The following is a 24,354-nucleotide window of genomic DNA, read 5'->3' as shown; positions in this document are numbered from 1 at the left end:
CAAAGTTAGCAAATGCCAGAATAGCCATAAAAAACATCTGAACAAATGTTTGCTTTAACTTGGGAAAATAGCTTGACCATCAACAAGCTACCGTAGCTGCGTTTACATGGAGCCTTTTATAAATTGTAATCATAATAGCAGCCCAATCTGAATACAAATGCTTCATATAAACGCCTTGATCAGAATAAACTGGACAATCTGATTCATAATCTGATCAAATGATAAAAAACCATCATGTAAACACTCCTTTGGATTACTTTCCAATGGCAGCTACGGTACAGCTCATTCCACGCTAGGGCTGTCACTTTTTCCCAAAATAAAGTTTGAACGAACTTTGAATTGCCCGCAAAATGTTCGAATACATTCAAAGTTTTTTGGTTAATATATATATATATATATATATATATATATATATATTTTTTTTTTGCAGGCCAGGCCACCGGGCATCGGCCCGACGTGCCCGATTATGCAGTCCGCGCCTGCCGGTTACATCGTATAAATATATATAATATAAAATATTAAAAGAATATAAAAAAACAAATCCTCAGCTGTCCTCATGGTCCAGTCAGTCAGCTCCTCTCTGCTGCTGTGTTAGCTTGGACGCTCACAGTCACAACACTGCCTCACAAACTTGGCTGCATCCAACTCGAGACAACTTTTCAGACCCTGGAGACAATCTTTCTCAGAAGAGACTAAAGCCCAATTTATGCTTCGTCTGCCGACACTTTTGAAATGGTCGCAGACAGAAATGAGGACTTGAGTCGACACTTTAAAGTGTCTGCGAGCAGTGTCTGCTACCTGGTGAAATGTCTAGTGTCGCTGACTACGTCACATAATGTCGCGCAAGTCTGATTGGCTATATAGACGGGCACGCGCGACTTCCTTGTTTTAGTTTTCGCTGAAATGAAATTAATGAGCGTGTCCCCGGTATTTTTATCAGCCTGTCCTTGATGTATGACTTCGTGAAAATCACAAAGAACACCGTGACCAACTTCCCAGAGAGAGAGGAGGTGATTGTGTGGTTGTGTGTCGTTATATGCGGCTGCAGTTACATCTTGCCTCCGACGTGGGTTCACTGACAGCATTCCCTCTCTTGCCTGTCTGCACTGCACTAGTTCTCTGCCTCCCTCTGTCTCTAGCGTCACGTGACCGTTGCGCCGTGGAGAGAAGCATAAATGCAGCAACATGAGCGACACTTTATTTTTCGTCTGCGACCATGTGCTGAGCGACACTTTATAATAAGTATAAATTAAGCTTAAAGGCCTAAACATGGTCGTCCGTCCGCCTTGAATTGGAGCCGTCTCGCCGTCTGGCGGCGCCAGCGAGCCCTACATGCTCGGACACCACTACGCCCTCCCTCCTCCCACCCTCCCTCCTCCTGTGGAAGCTCCGTGTGAAAATGGCGGAGATTGTGTGCCAGGCAGTCTGAATGAAATTGAATGGAACGTTCCCAATTCTATGTATTAAATTCTAAAAAACGACCCTCAACATTTGGGAAGGCTAAGCCACACAACTAGTTTGTTATAATCTAACGTCATGCTTTGAAAGGCGACTTTACGACGATGAGCCAAGGCAACGGCCAGTCACAACTCTCGTGCAGCTGACGTCACGCACGTATCGTCGGCGCTGAGTCACATTTTCGAGCAGCCCCCGTCAGCCGACGGCGCCCCCTCCCCGTAGGACGGGGCTCCACCCGCCATCATACGGGGGGGGCGGGGCGAGGCTCTGACGGACGACCATGTTTAGGCCTTAACGCGCCAAATCTGGAGACTTTTTCTGACATGGGATTAACATTATCAACAAGCAGCAGTTGGTTAATTTTGGTTAATTAAAAATAAATAAATAAATAAATAAAAAATAATAATAATATGAAGTTCGAACATGGCAAATTACATTCGAACATGCCCCTCCTCCCCCACATTCGAAGTTAAATTCGAATTTTGAATAAAAAGTGACAGCCCTATTCCACGCTCGTCTTCTCCTGTTTAATATGTGCTGGAGTTAGTTAGGTCTATATTTTATGTTGAATAACTTGTATTTACTCTTACAGTCACTTTATTTTGTGCTGCATGCAATCATTTCAACAGCTCTCCTAGCTTTTGTTTACAACCACCGGCAGAGCAGACTACAGCAGCCGTGCCTGCAGCAACTACTGATGTGATACACTCATACACACATCAGACACTGTTCTGATCACACTGTTGCTTAATAACAAAACAATTGTAGCAAAGCAATAACGGTACCATGCGAAACCATGTGGAAAATGCTTGATTGTTTGATCTCATGTTCAAAAATAAAAATCTCATTCATTCATTCATTCATTCATGCGGCCGACGCAGGTACATCTTTTAAAAACGTCAGCTCGTTTCTGTAAAAAAAATAAAAATAAAAATCAGCTCGTGCTGGATTCGATGTTTTGGGCATGTCAGAAACTTTTATTCTGATTACATATCGGGGGCATGTATGGGCACTCATGTAAACACTTGCGTGGGGAATCTTCCTTCAGAATGATTTCATTCAGAATGAAAAAAAACAAGTGCAAATTGGCAATAGCTGTGCCCACATGCAGGATGGTAGGGGCATGGTAGGAGGGGCAGCCCACCCTACTCTGCCTCTGCCACCCTGCATTTCGAAATTTGCAAACATGTTGAAAGGATGGTGAACTGTTTGTGCACCGACCGACCAGGTGACTTAATACTTATAGAGCTGGTCGCAGCTAAAAAGTCTCATGTAACCGCAGCTAGTGACTGGTGGTTTTTAAAATTGGAACAGCCAGAATTTTTACAAGTACCGTAAAACTGATTTATTGGTACAAATTAAACATTCAAAATAGTAAACATGTTGTGATGTAGTTCCACCCTCTTCACAAAAATGTTGGTACTGTTCCTCCGTGCTTCAAGTATGACCATATCCACTTTCACATGTTGTAATATTTGTTGTTGTTCAAATGCAGTCAAAAACGAATATTGAAATGTAAGCTGTGTAGGGAGCTGAGCATGTTGTTCATATCTTCAGGGTATCGCCTGTCTGACCAGTTCTACGGCACTCTGATAGAGAAGTTCGACCGCCAGAGGAAGCAACAAGTGGCCTTTGATGACTTCATCCAGTGCTGTATCGTACTACAGGTAACACATTCAATACATACTCTATTAATGCAGATGTATGTGTCTTTTGATAAGCATTTGCAGCAACACAAGGCCGTTTTTGTGTTCATAAGATTCACAAGCCAGTTTTTAATTGCACCAATCCATTAGTATCTATCTATCTATCTATCTATCTATCTATTGATCGATCTATCTATCTATCTATCTATCTATCTATCTATCTATCTATCTATCTATCTATCTATCTTCTATCATAAATAGGGAGCTAGGGCTCTTGTTTGTCTGTCCCACTTCTGACATCATCAGTGATGTCATAAATTCACGCACGCACGCACACTCACACGCACACACACACACACACACACACAGATCATCAGTGATGTCATAAGAGGTTGTGATGTCATCAGTGATGTCATAAAAGCAGTTGTGACATCATCATCAGTGATCTCATAGAGTACCGCAGGGAAGACGTATTTTTTTGGCTTTATCCAGAAATCGCTGCCATTTGGTTCGTCAGTAGAAAAGTCTGGGAATGGGGATTTCACTTAAATGCATAAAATATGGTCTGTGGTTAACAAAAGTTTATGGGAACGCGAATTTGGGTTCAGCATGATACTCTTCACAAACTTTTATGCCTTTTGAAGTGTTTTCTATAAATCATGTTTAAAATAAAGGGGCAGACACTGAAAGAAGTGGGAGTGTGGCTTCAGACAGCTGTATGTTACCAGCTCCAGGACAGGTGATGAAGCATCCCTGAAGTATGCCATCAAGGTGTATGCGAGCTGCAGGGCCAGCTCAGCGAGCTGCAGGGCGGGCGAGATGCCTAGTAGATTTATATTTTCCCAGGGAAGAGCGAGTGCACTTGCACTTTCTCAGTCGTTTTTTACACTAGCTGCCCAGTTTAACCAGGTACAGCTGGAGTGTCCTTACAAAGGCTCTCCAACACCATCAATTACTGCTATTCAAATAGCCGATGGTGAATGCCTATGGCTGTTTGTCATGGTAATACTTGGTGCACGTTCACACCATAGGCAGAGCATAGGCAGAACTGAAGCTTGAGGCAGCCTCAAGCTGATCTGACGCCTAACCGGTTACACCAGAAACTCTCTTTTCCTCAGCGCCGGGCTCGGAGCATAGCATCAGTGTGGCTTGGCGTGCGGCTGGTGTGAACGGACTCACCTGTTAACAAGGACGCTGAAATGAAACTGCGTGGGATTGGCGTATGGTGTGTGAACGTGCACTTAGTCTAGTAAACCAGCCGGTCACGTGAACTCACATTTCATTTCATTCTACCAGACTGTCTGGCCTCAAGCCCTGGGAGGGTATTTGCAGAAATTGCAAAGCGTTCTAGCCAATCAAACTCTCGTAACGGACAAGCCCGTCTTTTATTGTCACACAAACACCACAATACATGCATGCGGCCACAACACACTCATGCTGACGGTGGCCGGTGAAAAGTGTCCTCTGCATTTAACCCATCCAGGCATGTCCTTTCCTCCGGGGGGCTGGCCAGGAGCAGTGGTCGCTTTCTCGTACAGCGCCTGGGGACCAGCGACCCGCCTCGTAGTTGACATTGTAACCGGCCAATCGGGAACCCTGCTAGCAAAACAATAATGGCTGCCTCCTTGCATGTCGGCCTCGAGGAGTAATGTCAACGTTCATCGAGTTTAAACAGCCATAAAGTGCAGTTATTGCAGAAATAGACTCAATAACAACAATTCAACAAGTACAGGAGTATGCAACAGCAGAGTTTCTGGGCGGAAAATACTGTATGTCTTTTCCGTTCCCCCGAGTGGATCTGGGTTTGACTGGATCATGAGAGAGTGGTTCATTTTTACAAGTCAACAGAGTCAGGTTGAGTGGGCATGCCTGATCGCTAAAGTCGTTACTGATTGGTGGCCCCAGGATTCCAGCGCAAACAATCAATGGTCAGGATTCCAAAACCAGTTTGGAGCAGCGTAAGAACTCTCATGGGTCTGGCGTTGAGATGATGGTAATACATGAATAAAATATGATTGTTTAAACATGTCGTCTATGTGAATATCAAGACTACTATATCTGTACTTATGTTCTTATCCTGTGCGATATCTATCTATATCTATCTATCTATAGTGATATTAACTGCTTAGTTTTTGCTATTAGTTTTTAAATCCAATATCGTTGTCCCTCCTTTCCACAGAGGCTGACTGACGTGTTCAGGAGGTACGATACGGACCAGGACGGCTGGATCCAGGTTTCATATGAACAGTATCTGTCCATGGTCTTCAACGTCGTATAACGCACACCGTTCACCACAGAAGAGCACAACTGGACACAACCGTGCCAAAGCCACCGGCACCTCCCCGGATGTCTGCCATGCTGGACACTACAAGATTTTTTAAACCAAATTTTTAGACCCACTTACTTAGGTTGTCCCTTACAAAAGGTTGTCCCTTACAAATTTATAAAATTGATACAGCAAAACTACTTTGTGTAATGTCTTAGCTCTCCTTGAAGTTTTTTGGGGGTTGGAATGCTCCCCAGTTGCTGGAGATAACAACTGCAGCTGCATGATTTGCTAAAAACAAAATCTTGCTACAAAAAAAATCTTGTAGTGTTTATGAGACGACCAATCTGAACAACGTCTGTGTTGGAGACTCTGGGTCGGGGATGTATGTGGAATAATATGGACATTACCCTCCTGTCTGTCTGTCAGTCTGTTAATGTCCATAACGTTTGTTTGATGTCTTAATGATAATTGTTATTATGAAAAAAAATGACCAGATATCTGTGTTTATGGTAAAAAAAAAGTCATGCATTGTAAATATCATTTAGGATGCATTGCATGCTTTTCAGGGAAATCCAGTCCCACGTTGAAGCATGCTTTCTCTCGTCTTTTCCTCAGACCTATTTTGCTCAAAGCCATGTTTACAAAAACTGTGAAAGCAGGTGATGACCTGCTTTGAGATTCACTGACATGCCAGCTTACATGCCATATTTGTATAAACTTATTTTTAACTAGCAAATCTTTAAATGTTAAAACATATAATTTTTAGGTAGAGGATAAGCTATAAGCCTTTAGTATGGCTTATTTTTGTGTGCATGATGCCTTAAGATCTGTAAAGAAACACAAAAGAGAAGAGGAATCTCGTTTATTAAAAAAAGAAAATCGTATGGGGAGTTTGCTTGGATTATTTTCTGCTCCAAAGGACTACAAGCTCACATTGCGTGGGAAAGAACATTTCAAACGGCTACATTTCGCCCTCTGCTGTCCGCTGGCCGCATTGCTATTGTGCAATGCACCAATGCTGCATCACAGAACCAAGTTGTGCAGTGTCTGTTTCCATGGGGGGGTTAAAAAGTGTTGCGCATATCAAATCAGTCTGGTTTATCAAGGAGTTTGGTTTAGGTTGAGTGATTCGCGTTTACGTTTATCCTTAGCTGTTTATACACTTTAAATGTCGATATTTTAAATGTAATTTTGTTAGTGGTTCATTTGTCCGTTCAGTTCTGTGAGTTTGAAGAGTTCTTTGTTATCGAGAGTTTTACCAATGGCTCTCCAGACCGGGCAGACATTTGTAGCAGCCTTCTGTCAGAGGAAAGTATTATTTGGACAGTCACTGGCGCGCTGGGTGCAGAAAGGATCCTACAGCACCGCAAAAGGTGGAGGTGAAGACACAGGAAGAGGTATGCGGGAACCTTGCAGTAACATGACGAGGCCTACAGGGGGCAGGATATACATTTTTATAGTACAGTAGTAGTCGATGGAAAAACCTCGCTCCGAGTCTTCCGGCGCAAACACACTTTGTGTTCCGGCGGAACAAACAATTCTGCTCTAGGGCGTCATAGTAACGTAAATAACGTAAGTAACGTTATCTATCTTTGTAGCTGCAAAAATAAAATGAACTAACACCACCATATAACCATCCTGTGCGGGACAAAGCGGAAAAACACCGACGTGAGGTACAGTAGCAGTACAGTGTACAGTTAGTAGCCTACACGAATCTGAACCTGCAAGGCTACAAACCAAGATGAGGAACTTTATGCACGTTCTGGCCTTGCCATTTTTGCATGGTTATGTGAATTACTGACGGGTGTGGCATATTAATTAAGGTTTGTATTAAACAGCATGATTATTATTTCATTAGTAGTAGCCTATAGTTACTAGTTTTATCTCGAAAAAGCGGGCACCTGTGCAAGCATCATAAATGTGTTATGCCACACCTGTCAGGTTGAAGGCTTATCTTGTCAAAGGAGAAGTGTACACTAACACGGATTTAAACACATTTGTGAACAAAATTGGAAAGAAATAAGCCATTTACTGTATGTCCATTGAAAAGGTCTTATATTTTATTTCAATTTGTGAAAATTGGGAGCAAAAACAAAAGTGCTGCCTTTATATTTTTGTTAAGTATTGTAGCGAATCAGCATTACACATACAGTGGTGAGCATTGGTAGTGTCTCAACTACAGATAGGAACTGATGTGTGGGAGTGTTGTATTGGGGAACATGCTGTGGGGATACTTCCGGGGGAGACTGAGCATGCGCGGTCAGTCTCCACATAGACATATATAAAGGCTAGATGGCTTACCCGCGCTGCCGGTCAATGGAGAGCGACGACGTCGCATGGTGGCCATCTTGCTACGGCACCACAGCTTTATATATATCTATGGGTTAAAAAAACGCTAACTTTTTATTATTATTTTTGGCTCCAAATTACACCAAACTTAGACCGAAGCATCATCATCATGAGATGAATTCACGCACCTAGTTTCATGCAGTTTCATCCATTTTGCTAGGAGCTATGAGCATCTGTTGTTGGGTTAGTATTGTAACGTGTTCAGGTAATCCAAGTATTACCTGTAATGTGATGTGCAACCTAAGTGTCTGGATCGCAGCTAGGAACTGATGTGTGGGGGTGTGTTCCTAGGGGGAAGGGGATATATGTGACCAGCGGCCGGGGCGGAAGCCAGTCAGGCCAGGGTGGGCGAGCTGACCGGGTGGTTTAGAGCTAGCAGCGAAGCTAGCTGCTAGGAGCGTGTATTGTGAAGACAAGAATAAAGAGCCTGTACCAACTTCAAGTCTCCAGTTCCTTGGACGAATACCTACTTCGTTACATTGGTGCCAGACAGTAAAGCGGTAACGCCTCTGATTCGGCCGAGAGGGGAGAGGGTGAGGAGGAACGACGGAGAAAGTGCGGAATGGAGCGGCTAAAGATGAAAAGGGAGGTGGAAGAGTCTGAAGCCTCGGTGTATCCGGAGAATAGGGGGGAATACAGACGGATGAAGGAGGAATACAGACTGATGAGGGAGAACCTCGGGCGGGAGGAGAGCGGAGCCGAGCCGGGCCCCGCTGGCAGACAGGCGGGGAGTGACGAGGCTGAAGCACGGCACGCGACGGCGGGGGATGGCGCCCGCAGAACCAGGAAGGACGTGCTCGTCCCGAAATACAACGGTAAAGGCGAGTGGGAGGCATACTGCAAGCAGTTTGAGGAGGCTGCAGAATGGAATGGCTGGACGAGAAGGGAGAGAGCCAGCCATCTCGTGATGTCCCTCGAGGGCGAGGCTACGGCGTGCGTGTCGGCAATAGCGGATACAAAGGACTTGGATGTGGTGATGGGGGCCCTGCGGAGACGCTTCGGACGATGTGAAGAGCAGGCCATCGTAGCCGCGGAACTGTGTAACAGACGCAGACGGCAGGGTGAGTCGCTGCGTGCACTGGCAACAGACATTGAGACTCTCAGCCGGCGCGCATACAGCCAGCTACCGACGGAGGCGCTGGATGGGTTAGCCCTAAGCTACTTTGTCCAGGCCATCGAGCCACGGGGTCTAAGCCAGAAGGTAACGCTGGGACATCCAAAAACACTGGGAGCAGCGCTGGAGTTGGCGCTGGAGATAGAGACAGTAGAAGGCTGGGATAAGAGCAGCGGCATAATGGAGGCCGCCCCAGTGGTGAGAATGGCAGCGGAGAGCCAGCTACAAGAAGAGCCAGCGTGGAAGACGGCCTTGGCAGAGCAAGGCAACATGGTGAAAGAGCTATCTGAGTCGGTGCGCCAGTTAACAGAACAACTGCTCCGAAGCGCGACCCTGCAGCCCACCCCACGAGACAATACCGGGGCCAGGGGGCCCGGGGCCATGCGCTGCTGGACCTGTGGACGCCCCGGGCATCGGGCCAGAGAGTGCCGCGGAGGAGCGTGGAACCAGGGAAACGGCGCGGGGCCCGTCTAAGAGGGGCGAGACGGGCCCCCTACGTCATATTCCCTATGGCCACGTCACCGTTGGAGGGGGCCCAGCGGTACAGACGGGGAGGTGGGGCGTCGCCTTCCCCCGAAGCAGACGACATCGCCGGCGCTGTCAACATGCAGAACGGGCCGCACACGATGAACGGCTGCCATGTTCAGGTCCGCCTGCAAGGGAAGCCCTGTGTCGCCCTGGTGGACACGGGGTGTACGGCAACGCTGGTGAACTACAACATGATGCCAGAGGGAGCGCTTCTGGAGCAGCCAGCGGACCAGCTGCTGAGGACAGTATCCGGTGAGTTGATGCCGATGAGGGGAAGGGGGTCCGTGATGATAACTGTGGGGGGACAGACAGTGAACTTTCCGGTATGGGTAGTAGAGATGGCGGGACCCTGTATCTTGGGGGAGGACTACTTGACGCTAAACCAATGCACAGTAGACCTAGGGAAGAGCACACTGACGTTTGCAGGGGGGCCGGTAGTCCAGATGGGTCACCCTCCCACCGCTCCAGGGGAGCAACCAAACGTCAATAACATCACTGTATACCGCGTCACAGTTGAGCACGGGCCCCACGCGGAGCCGCAAAAGAGACTGTGTTGGACATGTGGAGAGCCGGGCCACGTGGCGAGGTGGTGCAGAAGCGGTCCCGGGAGACGGACCGGGTATGCGGGACAACGACATGGTCAGCAGGGAGCCTGCTGGGCATGCGGCGAGATTGGACACCTGGCTAGAGAGTGTCAAAAGGCTGTCGGGGACCGGAGGGCAGCGGGAGAAGAGAGACGTGCAGGCGGCGGACAGGTGAGACTCTGCTGGACTTGCCGTTCGCCTGGGCACTTAGCCAGAAACTGCACTGCGCCCCCCACGGTTGCTGTGCGGAAAGCCGAGGTGGAGAGCGAGGCCGGTTGTGTTCCCCCTGCTGTCCTGAACACGCCGTCCCCTGGGGAAGGGGGGCGGGAGGACGACCGAGTGCAGGAGGTGGAGGAAGACGAGGAGGACTGTCCAGATGTGGATCTGGAGGACGACAGAGCGACCATCAAGGATGTCGACGTGAGTGAGTGGAAACGCAGGCAGGCGGAGGACGCGGAGATCGGTCCGGTGCTTGCGTGGGTGGCGGCCGGACGCCGGCCCCCTGTGAAGGAGACTCACATGTTTTCCGGTGCCACGAAAGGACTGTGGAACATGTTTTCCGACCTGCGGCTAGATGAAGACGGGCTGTTGGAGAGAACAGAGCACGGGGTAAAAGGGAGGCAGGCGGTTGTACCCGGTTACCTGCGAGAGTTGGCGCTTAAGGGGGCACACAAGGGCCCTGGTTCCAGTCATTTTGGGCCCGAAGAGACACTCACCCGCATCCGTGGACATTTCTACTGGGGCAAACAAAAGGAGGATGTGCGAAGATACTGCGATGCGTGTGAGGACTGTGGGGCACAGAGGGGGGACCGTGCTGACTTACACTGCAGAGGATTAACCCACTGGGGGTTGAGCGGGACTAGCGTGTTTCAGGGGGGACAGAAGCTGTAAAAGGGGGGATGGAAATGGGGTTTAAATGAAAAATTAAGAAGTTGCTGGGAAAAGAAAAGTTAAGGAAAATGTGGGGGCTTGTGTTTAATTGAGATGTGGGGGTTATTGTTGAATGGGCTATTGTGTTGAATTTAAATGAATGTGTGAAAAAGAAGGAAATAATGAAAACTAGACATTATGGAGTGCCTAATGGGAAACTAGACATTATGGGGGTACCTAATGGAAAACTAGACATTACGGAGTACCTAATGAAAAACTGGACATTATGACGGGGGTGCTGAAAAGAAAAGACTGGTTGTTGGGGAATTATAATTTGATGTGGTGATGGGAAAAATGTTGTGTTGGTGTGTTTTGGTACAGGGGGATATGTGTGGGTTGTGGGTGTCAATGTGGGCATTGAGCTAATGTTGGGTGAGGAGTATGTAACGTGTTCAGGTAATCCAAGTATTACCTGTAATGTGATGTGCAACCTAAGTGTCTGGATCGCAGCTAGGAACTGATGTGTGGGGGTGTGTTCCTAGGGGGAAGGGGATATATGTGACCAGCGGCCGGGGCGGAAGCCAGTCAGTGCCATGCGGGCGAGCAGACCGGTTGTTGTGTCTAGAGCTAGCGGTGTGAAGCTAGCTGCTAGGAGCTAAAGAAGCCTGTGAATAAAGAACCTGTACCAACTATAACTCTCCGTTCCTTGGCGTATCACAGATACGCTACAGTATTATCACATCAGATGATCATAACTCCTAGGGAAATGGATGAAACTGCATGAAACTTTGTGCCTGAATCCCTCTCATGGCATAGATGCTTCGGTTTAATTTTGGTGTAATTTGGAGCCCATCAAAAAAATAGTGTTTTTAGTGTTTTTTTTTGTTGTTGCCGTATCTCGGGAACGGAATATGCTTGTAATAAACCAAACCGTTTGTAAATCCGTCAAGATTTCAGCGAGTTATGAGTATTTTTGTCTGTGCACCCTCCAACAGCTACCATAGAACGTACCAGAAAGCCTGCCGTAGCAAGATGGCGGCGCTTCAACGACGCTGGTGACTCCGCCTTAAGCCATCTAGCCTTTATATATGTCTATGAGTCTCCACACACTGCCTAGAAGAAATGCTGCTAGCTTTGAGCATGACAACCGCTGAGAGTTGTAATATAACTAACGGAGAATAAAGAACCTTGTACCAGCAAGAAGCCTCTGCCTCATGAGTTACCAGGAACGTTACACTGGCGTCAGAAGTTTAAACGGTGAATATTGCCTCCAGATTCGGCGAGATGGTTAGCAAGTTCCTGAAGAAAGAGCGCAAAAGACTTGAACGAGAGGCGGGAAAGGCAAGAGCCGGGGCAGACTACCAGGCGTCCGAGGAGGAAGATGCCTGGGTAGACGCAGCCGCTACCACAGAGAGCCAAGCGGGGAAAGCAGCAGAAAGCCTGGGGTTGGTGAGGATAAAATCCGAACTAGACAGCGCCATCACCGTAGCCACGGAAGCTATCCCGCGGCTCAAGGGAGCTAGCAGGCAAGCTAGCGAGGCGGGAGAAGGAGCGGAGGAACCGGGGCCGGTGAGGGTGAAGATTGAGCGGGTTGACATTGCCGCTGTAGCCATGGAGGCTGTGCCACAGCCCAGCGGAGCCAGCCTGCGGGCCGAGGACAAAGACGGGACACGGGTCGAGGCGACAAAGGACAGCGGGCGGCGAGGAAGAAAGGAAATCACCCCGCCAAAATTCAACGGTAAAGGCGAGTGGGAGCCATATTGCACAATGTTTAACGTAGCAGCGGACATGAATGGCTGGTCGAGGGAAGAGAGAGCCAGTCACTTGGTGATGTCGCTCGAGGGCGAAGCTATAACATGTGTGGCGGCAATGGCAGATACAAAAGACTTAGACATTGTGATGGCGGCCCTGAGGAGGCGGTTTGGACAGTGCAAAGAGGAAGGCATCATGGTCGCGGAACTGTGTAACAGGCGCAGGCGACCAGGGGAGTCGCTGCGGGCACTGGCTACAGACATTGAGATCCTCAGCCGGCGTGTATACAGCCGGTTGCCGCCAGAATCACGGGAGGAGTTAGCCCGAAATTACTTCATCCAGGCAATCGTGCCGAGAGGCCTAAGAGATCAAGTAATGCTGCAACGGCCAAAGACACTAGGAGTAGCGCTGGAGCTAGCGTTGGAAAGAGAGACAGTGGAGGGCTGTGCCATGGACAGCGACGCGGGGGGAGCCGCCCTCGTGGTGGGAATGGCGGCGGAGAGCCCGCTGCAAGAAGAGCCAGCATGGAACATGGCGTTGACGAAACAAGGCAACATGGTGAGAGAACTGTCCGAGTCGGTGCAGCAGTTAAAAGAACTGCTCCGAAGCGCGACCCTGCAGCCCGCCCCACGAGACAATACCTGGCCCAGGGGGCCCGGGGCCATGCGCTGCTGGACCTGTGGACGCCCCGGACATCGGGCCAGAGAGTGCCGCGGAGGAGCGTGGAACCAGGGAAACGACACGGGGCCCGTCTAGAAGGGGCGAGATGGGTCCCCGATGTCATATTCCCCGTAGCCACGTCATCGCGGGAGGGAGCCCATCGACAGCAATGGGGAGGTGGGGCTCCGTCGTGCCCCGAAGTAGACGACATCGCCGGAGCTGTCAACATGCAGAGCGGGCCGCGCGCGATGAACGGCTGCCATGTTCCAGTCTACCTACAGGGGAGATACTGCGCCGCCCTGGTGGACACGGGGTGTACGGCAACGCTGGTGAACGTCAACATGATGCCCGAGGGGACGCGCCTGGAGCAGCCAGCGACACAGCTGCTAAGAACAGTATCCGGTGAGTTGATGCCAATGAGGGGAGGGGACACGTAATGATAACAGTGGGGGGACAGACAGTGGACTTTCCGGTGTGGGTGGTAGAAATGGCGGGGCCCTGCATCCTGGGGGAAGACTACTTAACACTGAACAAATGCACAGTAGACCTAGTCTGGGCACCTTCCACCCCGCTTTTTGTCATGGGGCGTAAACCACGGAACCAGAATGAACACCGGAAGGCAGTGCGCCAAAAAACATCTGTGTTGCTGTTAGCTTGATGTGTCTTCCCTCGATTAATTTTCTGATGCAAAGCTTCTGTATTGGCTTAAAATATGTGAGATTGTGAATCCGCAATGTTTCTAAAAGAACTTCGGTACGTCCATCTTTTGTTTTGTTGTTTGCCGTTCTGATACTTGGGTAAAATTGTCAAGTTAACGTGAAAGTTGACGAGCTAGAAACGCTGCCATCCGGTCTAGGGCGGGCTCTAGGCCGGAACCAGTAGGGTGACAAAATCAATTGTGGGCGGGAGCCAGGCTCTTTCTCGCCGAGAAGAGCCTGGTGACGCGAGGTTACAGTAGACCTAGGAAAAAGCACATTGACATTTGCAGGGGGGCCAGTAGTCCAGATGGGCCACCCTCCCACCGTTCCAGGGGAGCGGCCTAGCGTTAACAACATCACTGTATACCGCGTCACAGTTGAGCACGGGCCCCACGCGGAGCCACAGGGGAGACTGTGTTGGACATGTGGGAGACCGGGACACCTGGCCAGAGAGTGTCGAGGGGCTGTCGGGGACCGGGGGACGGCGGGAGAAGAGAGACGTGCGGCGGGGGGCAGGTGAGACTCTGCTGGACGTGCCGTTCGCCTGAGCACTTGGCCCGAAACTGCACTGCGGGCCCCACGATTGCTGGGCGGAAAGCCGAGGTGGAGATCGAGGCCGGTTGTGTTCCCCCTGCTGTCCTGAACACGCCGCCCCCTGGGGGAGGGGGACGGGAGGACGAGCGAGGGCAAGACGAGGGGGGCTGTGCAGATGTGGACCTGGAGGACGACGACATGACCATCATGGATGTCGACGCGGGGGAGTTTAAACGCAGGCAGGCGGAGGACGCGGAGATCGATCCGGTGCTTGCGTGGGTGGCGGCCGGACGCCGGCCCCCCGTGGGGGAAACTCACATGTTTTCCGGTGCCAAGAAAGAACTGTGGTACATGTTTTCCGACCTGCGGCTGGATGAAGATGGGCTGTTGGGGAGAACAGGGCACGGGTTTGAGGGGAGGCAGACGATTGTGCCCAGATACTTGCGGGGGTTGGTTGTGCGGTGGGCGCACAGGGGCCGTACGGGACATGACGAGCCTGAGAAGATGCTCCGCAATGTTAGTGCACTTTTCTACTGGGCCGGACACGAGGAGGACGTGTGGAGATACCACAGGGAGTGTGAGGACTGTGTTTAATGGGACACTTAGGGGACTTTGAGAAAGAAAAAAAAAAAGAGGAGATGGTGGTTGGAAATGTTGTAACCGAAAGTAAACGATGTGCATGGCATGAGATATTGTGGGGGAGGAGATGTGGGAGAAGCATGAGAGTGAAACATAAAATGTGGTGACATAAAAGGTGGTTAAAAAACAAAGAAGCTGTTAAAAAGAAAGAAAAGATGTTGGGTGTGTTTTGGTACAGGGGGGTGTGTGATGTGGTATCAACGTGGGCGTTGACCTTATTGTTGGGCGGGGAGTATGTAGCGAATCAGCATTACACATACAGTGGTGAGCATTGGTAGTGTCTCAACTACAGATAGGAACTGATGTGTGGGAGTGTTGTATTGGGGAACACTATGCTGTGGGGATACTTCCGGGGGAGACTGAGCATGCGCGGTCAGTCTCCACACACTGCCTAGAAGAAATGCTGCTAGCTTTGAGCGTGACAACCGCTGAGAGTTGTAATATAACTAACGGAGAATAAAGAACCTTGTACCAGCAAGAAGCCTCTGCCTCATGAGTTACCAGGAACGTTACAGTATATATCGAAAATTAACCAAGATTTTTATCCACTCTTTCTTTTAAAAACAAATAAATTATGACAGGGCTGAATGTATTGATTTGTGAGGGTCCATAGGATGTCTGGTGATGCCAAAATCAAACTGGGTGATGAGGTAAATCGAATTTGAATGCCCCCCCCCTCCCGCCCACGCACGCACACGCACACACACACACACACACACACACACACACACACACACACACACACACACAGACACACAGTTTGGTACATCCCAAAATATACAGTATTTCTATCTCTCCAATGTTGGGACTTGGGCACCCAGCTGCAATGGAGGCACAGAGAGTTTGGCAAGTAGCTGGCTGGCAAACTGTGGAACACCTGATCAACTATGCATACCAATCAGAGCAGTCATTAAATATGTACACCAGTGTAAACTGGAATTCTAAATCTGTTTGAGTCAGATGTTTCTGGCTCAAATTTCCACAATGCTGCTGACCGTTGACCGGTGTAGGTTTGCACAGGTCTACAACACACAGGGGCGTTCAGAAATGCAATTCTTATTGGACTGGATCAGTATGCAGTTGCTCTTGGAAGTTAGATTACACTTGTTTCCTTGCCTTATTTACTTTATTTTTTTACACTGCTCCGTGTTATTAGCTGCTTGAGGTGGCACGGTGAAAAGTATCTGCCCAGGAGGACAAATGACCCCCACGCTGTCTTCCCTGACTTGACTGAGTTTTGTTCAGCAGTCTCTTCCTCCTGCCGAGTGCTGGTGAAGGTGTCCAGGCAGCAGCTTGTTTTTCCTGATGCTCTTCCCTCTGCAATGCCTCTGGCTGCAGCTCAAGAGTGGATTGAATTCCCTGGGATGACCCCAAACAATGTCAGGTCAACTGCCTGCTGCAACCTCAAGCCACAGCCAGGGGCGCACCACGCACACACACACACACACACACACCCCAAAACAGAGAGATCAGGGCCATCATCTCTCTCTCTCTGTCTCTCTCTCTAGTCCATCCACACAGCACGATTTACATTCCTCCTCCGTCCCTCCTGTTTGGTTCCTACTCAACGTTTTCATGGTCAGCCTCTTTCTAAGCGTTGTGGTCCATATCTCTGTGTCTCTCTATCATCAGTTGCCGGGCAGACTGTGGTTTCGGAGCGAAGGGGGGCCGTGGTTACCGTGGCGATAAACCGCCCCGAGGCGCGCAACGCAATGAACCAGGAGACGGCGCGGCGTCTGCTGCACGAGCTGGAGGCCTTTGACAGAGACTCGTCCCTGAATGTGGCCGTACTGCATGGCCAAGGTGAGTGTGGCCGTACTGCATGGCCAAGGTGAGTGTGGCCGTACTGCATGGCCAAGGTGAGTGTGGCCGTACTGCATGGCCAAGGTGAGTGTGGCCGTACTGCATGGCCAAGGTGAGTGTGGCCGTACTGCATGGCCAAGGTGAGTGTGGCCGTACTGCATGGCCAAGGTGAGTGTGGCTGTACTGCATGGCCAAGGTGAGTGTGGCCGTACTGCATGGCCAAGGTGAGTGTGGCCGTACTGCATGGCCAAGGTGAGTGTGGCCGTACTGCATGGCCAAGGTGAGTGTGGCCGTACTGCATGGCCAAGGTGAGTGTGGCCGTACTGCATGGCCAAGGTGAGTGTGGCCGTACTGCATGGCCAAGGTGAGTGTGGCCGTACTGCATGGCCAAGGTGAGGGCAAAATTCAAGGCCTTGAAAGGTTTTGAAAATAGACATAAATAGACATGGGTCTGAAAGTGCTTGAATTTAAATATTTTGTGCAAGAATAGAAATTGAGATTTTATCTTTTTAGCTGCAACCAGCAGCTCTATAAGTCACGGTCAGTCGGTCGGCAAAAATATCACCACGCTTCAGCGGCCACAGATTTTGCCCTAGGAGGCTGAAATTTGGCATGGAGGTCGTGTGTGTGTGTGTGTGTGTGTGTGTGTGTGTGTGTGTGTGTGTGTGTGTGTGTGTGTGTGTGTGTGTGCGCGCGTACGTGAGTGAAGGTGTGTGTATGTGTTCATGCCAATTGGCTAAAAGGGGTTGGGGGGGACACATTTCTGCCAGAGTAGGGTGGACCAGCCTGTCCAATAATATTGAGTGGTCAACAGTGTCCATTTTATGTGTCTGAAAATCAAGCATGTACTATCAACGTCAATTATTTATGGCAAAGAAATCCAAGTTTGAAACATGGTGGCCTTACCCCTGCCATCCTGTATTTCGGAAAGTTGCACATGTGGTCGCAGCTATTGCGAGATCGCGGTTGTTAATTGTTGTATGTGAGTTTCTGTAAAGCCTACTTGTTCTCATTATAAAGATTCTCAGTAACAGTACTTAACCATGGTCCGGGTCTCAAACTATGTTGTGCTGGTTCCTTGAATTTGACTGAATTGGGCCTGGAAAGTCTTTTATGATAGATGGAATGGTAATAATGTGATTTCAATCCCTCCCTGTATGGAAATTCTCTATTCACTCCCACACTCCAGAGAGTTTGGTAGGGATTCAGTGCCTTGCTTAAGGGCATTTCCCTCTAATATTACTTCTTTAACCTCATCTCCTACCTTCCCTCCTCCTCCTATTTATCTTCCCTCTCATTATTTAATCTTTCCCACCAGTCATGGTATTTCTGGAATATCATGGAATTTTGAAAGGCTTATTCCAGGCAGGACAATTAAGAGAGTCTGGTAAATTCTCATAGGAAGTCAGGGAAACTAGTGCAGTGCCTGTTGCACACAGCGCTATTCGCCCCAAACCGCTCACCCCACTGCTGTAAGTTTATTAAAGGGATAGGCCAACTTTTTGGGAGTTGAGGCCATTTGCCATATTGTCTATATTAATACTAGAACGTACATGGCTTTATTTTCAATCTGCGTGCAGTAACTGTGATAGTGCCCTCAAATGCTAATAGTTTAGCGCTACAATGACAGTCAATGGGATATTAGCCTACTTCGGTTCAGTCGCCCAGAATGCACATTCAAACAGCGCCGCATTCCACAGTGACTGTACAACATGTACAGTCACAACATGTACATGTTGTGAGTGACACATGTACTCACCACGTGATTAAATAATAATCCAAAATTTCGTCAAATGGTCATTTTTGTAGTAAATCCAGACCGAGAACAAAACAAAGAGTAACCAAACTAACAGGAGTGTATAACCAAAGTTACTTCCTCGTTGGCCATGTGGCGCATGCACCGTGTGCAGTCATCAGTGATGACTGCATACAGCACATGCACCACAATGCAAACGAGGAAGTAAATTGGCCTATCCCTTTAATATTGAACTTGTCGCCAAAATCCGTACCAAATCCGACAATGCATGTCCTTGGGTCCCCAGAAACACACCCACCAAGTGTAAAGTAGATTGGAAGTAGAACGGTTCTCAAGATGTGTGAGGATACACACACTCATATTCACACTCACATACTGGCATACGTACAGACCATCGACATAAATAAGATGGACTGAGCGTGGCTATCTCCGCCCAGCAGGGTCGAGTGAAGCAGAAATCCTGCCAGATCAGTGAACCAGATTCTGCGCAGTAGCTTCGTTGAGTTAGAACAGGGGCACTCAATTAAAATTCATAGAGGTCCAGTTAGAGAAAATGTCCTCAAGCAAAGGTCCGGAACATTGTCACGTAGATGCGTTATGATTCAGTGCCATTGAACTTAGGCTACTTCAATGATTGCAGTAGCTTAATGGTACAATGTCTGTATGTAGTCAATGACTAACTGTTAAATCAAAACCCAACATCAACCATGTTTATTTAGTTTTCATATTTAACTGGATTAATTATAAATAACTAGCCTACACTAATAAATACATGTTCTTTTCTCATTTCAAGTAAAATAATGGCTGCATTTAAAAATAACATACAACAGTGCTTTGGGAAAATGCTTTAATTTTAGAAAGAAAATCTTCTTTTCTTCCCTCAACTCCACCTTTTCTCTTGAGAGAAGTGAGCTGATCCCTATCTATCTATCTGTCTATCTGTCTGTCTGTCTGTCTGTCTGTCTCAATGTCTGTCTCTATTTATCTATCGGTCTGTCTGTCTCTATGTATCTGTCTGTCTGTCTATCGATCGTTCGCAATGCAAACGTCACATGCCGTTGGGCAGTGAATGTGTGAGTGCCCTCAGTCTGGATTTGAGTGTGTTTGCTCGTGTGGCGCTTTCACAGACAGGTTAGGATCGCATCGCACTTCACATGAGACATACTGCCTGGTTTTGAGCTGCCCGTGAGAACAATGAATGAACATCTAAGAGTCTGCCTGCTCCGGATTAAAACTAAATCTTTGTTTTTGCGGTCTACTCGTTTCTTTTGAGCACACCATGTTAAATGACTTATATCTCTCGCATATCTCTCTACTTCGTCCATGTGTCACTGACACTCTCTCGCCTGCAGCACTGGAACCGACTGGAACAGGCAGAATCGAATCGGATATTTGATTGGCTGAGTAGCATCACGTGTGATGATTTACAGCGCATGCATTGGTCTGTCAGCTTCCTGGCAGATAAACCAGTACCGTAAAGGGTAGAAAAGCATGTGTCGGTTAAAAAATAAAAGCTCCGTGAAATGTAACAATTCTCAATGATTTATAGGTTATAGGGCTCGGTCCGGATAGGACGGCGTCTGGGTCCGGATGCGGACCAGAGTCCGGACTTTGGGGATCGCTGAGTTAGAACCTCTGTGAGGTCCCCGCCCCTCTGAACTTTCTTATGTAGAGCTGCTGTTTCTAGATTTGCACACAGTGCGTTGTGTATTTATATACAGTCTAGCTCTGTAAATATGGCACTTTGAGTTGTAATATTTTTTCTCTCGCCAAAAGTAACCAGGAAGATTCCGACTATGAGATCAGTTTATCAGTTTTCGCCTGTACGAAAAATGTTTCCGTGGCATTTTGATTAACTTTATGATTTAATTCCTTTTGGAGCAAATGTTGGTTTAACAAATCTAACCGTGAGGCTACGTTGTTGTACTGGTACAGTGTGGGTAGGGCAGCCAAACCTAACGTTAGCCCAGTGCGTGAGCCAGGCTGCCTCCTGGTCTCTTCTCTGACTCTGTATATCCCACTGAGCTATATCTTATTTATGCCAATGGTATATCGTTACTAAGAGAGGAGCTTGTGAAGAACGAACATCCCCACAGTCAAAGCATTTCCCTGAGATATCCATATAAAAACGTGTATTGCTTTAATACCAAAAATAAAACCTCCAGTATCTGTTTGTCTAAGCTAACGCTAACCCGTTAGCGATGAGCTAATAGCTGGTGGTTGTGTAGGCCCCATCTTATACCCGGGAGTTAACGTTATAAAACACATTTCCGGTCAGTTGGACAACCTGGTCAGTTCTGAAAATATGTCTATTATTGTGTTATTCCAGCTATCGTTATCGGTTGTTAAGTTATAGTAATATTAAGCCGACAAATAATGCAAAAACAGCCGGCTAACTCAAGCGGCTAATGCTAGCCTGCATCCATTAAAACCATTGTGTATTAAAATAACCGATAACGTAGCTGGAGTAACTAATAAAACACATATTTACTGAACTTACTTCAGTCCCCAACCAACGTGACTTCCTCGCGCACCTTTCTCAAAACAATGTCCTTTTTATTGTGGTCCATCGATATGTCTGGGAGATAACAGATCAAGCCGTTTTACCAAGCAGTAGCTGTGTCTTGTCTATGTAAAACTAACGCTAGCTCTATAATATGAAGAGCCTGTCCAGCCAATGACGGCTTGAGACTGGCTGCCACAGCTGTCAATCATCCCTTTTTATATGTCAAATAACTACTTAAAAACAAACTGATCAGAAAAATGACCACTTGCACAGGCATTAGCATGATAATAACTATCTAAAATGATACAAACCACCTTTGGAAAAAAATTATCTGACGTATACTGTGATTATTCCAGTTGTCCATTTCCCCATCCACTAACATGGGGAGGCGGGCCTTGTCACCTATACTGGCACCTGCCATCAGAGTGGCAATCTAACATGCCACTCACACTCATATATTCACACTCACATACTGGCATACGTACAGACACACACACTCATATTCACACTCACATACTGGCCTACGTACAGACACACACACTCATATTCACACTCACATACTGGCCTACGTACAGACACACACACTCATATATTCACACTCACATACTGGCATACGTACAGACACACACACTCATATTCACACTCACATACTGGCATACGTACAGACACACACACTCATATTCACACTCACATACTGGCCTACGTACAGACACACACACTCATATATTCACACTCACATACTGGCATACGTACAGACACACACACTCATATTCACACTCACATACTGGCATACGTACAGACACACATACTCATATTCACACTCACATACTGGCATACGTACAGACACACACACTCATATTCACACTCACATACTGGCCTACGTACAGACACACACACTCATATTCACACTCACATACTGGCATACGTACAGACACACACACTCATATTATTCACACTCACATACTGGCATACGTACAGACACACACACTCATATTCACACTCACATACTGGCCTACGTACAGACACACACACTCATATTCACACTCACATACTGGCCTACGTACAGACACACACTCATATTCACACTCACATACTGTCATACGTACAGACACACACACTCATATATTCACACTCACATACTGGCCTACGTACAGACACACACTCATATTCACACTCACATACTGGCCTACGTACAGACACACACACTCATATATTCACACTCACATACTGGCCTACGTACAGACACACACACTCATATTCACACTCACATACTGGCCTACGTACAGACACACACACTCATATTCACACTCACATACTGGCATACGTACAGACACACACACTCATATTCACACTCACATACTGGCCTACGTACAGACACACACTCATATTCACACTCACATACTGGCATACGTACAGACACACACACTCATATTCACACTCACATACTGGCATACGTACAGACACACACTCATATTCACACTCACATACTGGCCTACGTACAGACACACACACTCATATATTCACACTCACATACTGGCCTACATACAGACACACACACTCATATTCACACTCACATACTGGCCTACGTACAGACACACACACTCATATTCACACTCACATACTGGCATACGTACAGACACACACACTCATATTCACACTCACATACTGGCATACGTACAGACACACACACTCATATTCACACTCACATACTGGCCTACGTACAGACACACACACTCATATTCACACTCACATACTGTCATACGTACAGACACACACACTCATATTCACACTCACATACTGGCCTACGTACAGACACACACACACACACACTCATATTCACACTCACATACTGGCATACGTACAGACACACACACTCATATTCACACTCACATACTGGCCTACGTACAGACACACATACTCATATTCACACTCACATACTGGCATACGTACAGACACACACACTCATATTCACACTCACATACTGGCCTACGTACAGACACACACACTCATATTCACACTCACATACTGGCATACGTACAGACACACACACACTCATATTCACACTCACATACTGGCATAAGTACAGACACACATACTCATATTCACACTCACATACTGGCCTACGTACAGACACACATACTCATATTCACACTCACATACTGGCATACGTACAGACACACACACTCATATTCACACTCACATACTGGCCTACGTACAGACACACACACTCATATTCACACTCACATACTGGCATACGTACAGACACACACACACTCATATTCACACTCACATACTGGCCTACGTACAGACACACACACACACACTCATATTCACACTCACATACTGGCATACGTACAGACACACACACTCATATTCACACTCACATACTGGCCTACGTACAGACACACATACTCATATTCACACTCACATACTGGCATACGTACAGACACACACACTCATATTCACACTCACATACTGGCCTACGTACAGACACACACACTCATATTCACACTCACATACTGGCATAAGTACAGACACACATACTCATATTCACACTCACATACTGGCATAAGTACAGACACACATACTCATATTCACACTCACATACTGGCATAAGTACAGACACACACACTCATATTCACACTCACATACTGGCATAAGTACAGACACACATACTCATATTCACACTCACATACTGGCATAAGTACAGACACACATACTCATATTCACACTCACATACTGGCATAAGTACAGACACACACACTCATATTCACACTCACATACTGGCATAAGTACAGACACACATACTCATATTCACACTCACATACTGGCATAAGTACAGACACACACACTCATATTCACACTCACATACTGGCATAAGTACAGACACACATACTCATATTCACACTCACATACTGGCATAAGTACAGACACACACACTCATATTCACACTCACATACTGGCATAAGTACAGACACACATACTCATATTCACACTCACATACTGGCATAAGTACAGACACACATACTCATATTCACACTCACATACTGGCATAAGTACAGACACACATACTCATATTCACACTCACATACTGGCATAAGTACAGACACACATACTCATATTCACACTCACATACTGGCCTACGTACAGACACACATACTCATATTCACACTCACATACTGGCATAA

At 47.5% G+C, this 24,354-nt stretch overlaps 2 protein-coding genes across 3 annotated transcripts in view; both read left to right on the top strand.

Moving 5' to 3' along the window:
- pdcd6 (programmed cell death 6) overlaps positions 1 to 6,220 on the top strand; it is a 51,543-nt gene extending 45,323 nt beyond the window's left edge. For both annotated transcript variants that reach the window (XM_083654750.1, XM_083654749.1), the window contains exons 5-6: positions 3,016 to 3,125; positions 5,284 to 6,220. In XM_083654750.1, coding sequence (XP_083510876.1) covers positions 3,016 to 3,125; positions 5,284 to 5,382 — 209 coding nt within the window. In that variant the 3' untranslated portion in view covers positions 5,383 to 6,220. The remainder of the gene's footprint in view (positions 1 to 3,015; positions 3,126 to 5,283) is intronic.
- A 414-nt stretch (positions 6,221 to 6,634) lies between these two features.
- Positions 6,635 to 24,354, top strand: part of LOC310800555 (enoyl-CoA hydratase EchA19) — a gene marked incomplete at both ends in the record, with an annotated part of 42,510 nt that continues 24,790 nt past the window's right edge. The window contains 2 exons of the mRNA XM_083663170.1: positions 6,635 to 6,770; positions 16,734 to 16,904. Of these exons, the coding sequence (XP_083519296.1) occupies positions 6,635 to 6,770; positions 16,734 to 16,904 (307 nt within the window). The remainder of the gene's footprint in view (positions 6,771 to 16,733; positions 16,905 to 24,354) is intronic.

The sequence above is a fragment of the Poromitra crassiceps genome (assembly GCF_964638095.1).
Source record: "Poromitra crassiceps genome assembly, chromosome: 2".
In the NCBI taxonomy this organism is placed as follows: domain Eukaryota; kingdom Metazoa; phylum Chordata; class Actinopteri; order Beryciformes; family Melamphaidae; genus Poromitra; species Poromitra crassiceps.
Note: the sequence above shows the minus strand (reverse complement) of the source record. Positions and strands in the feature narration are given on the sequence as shown.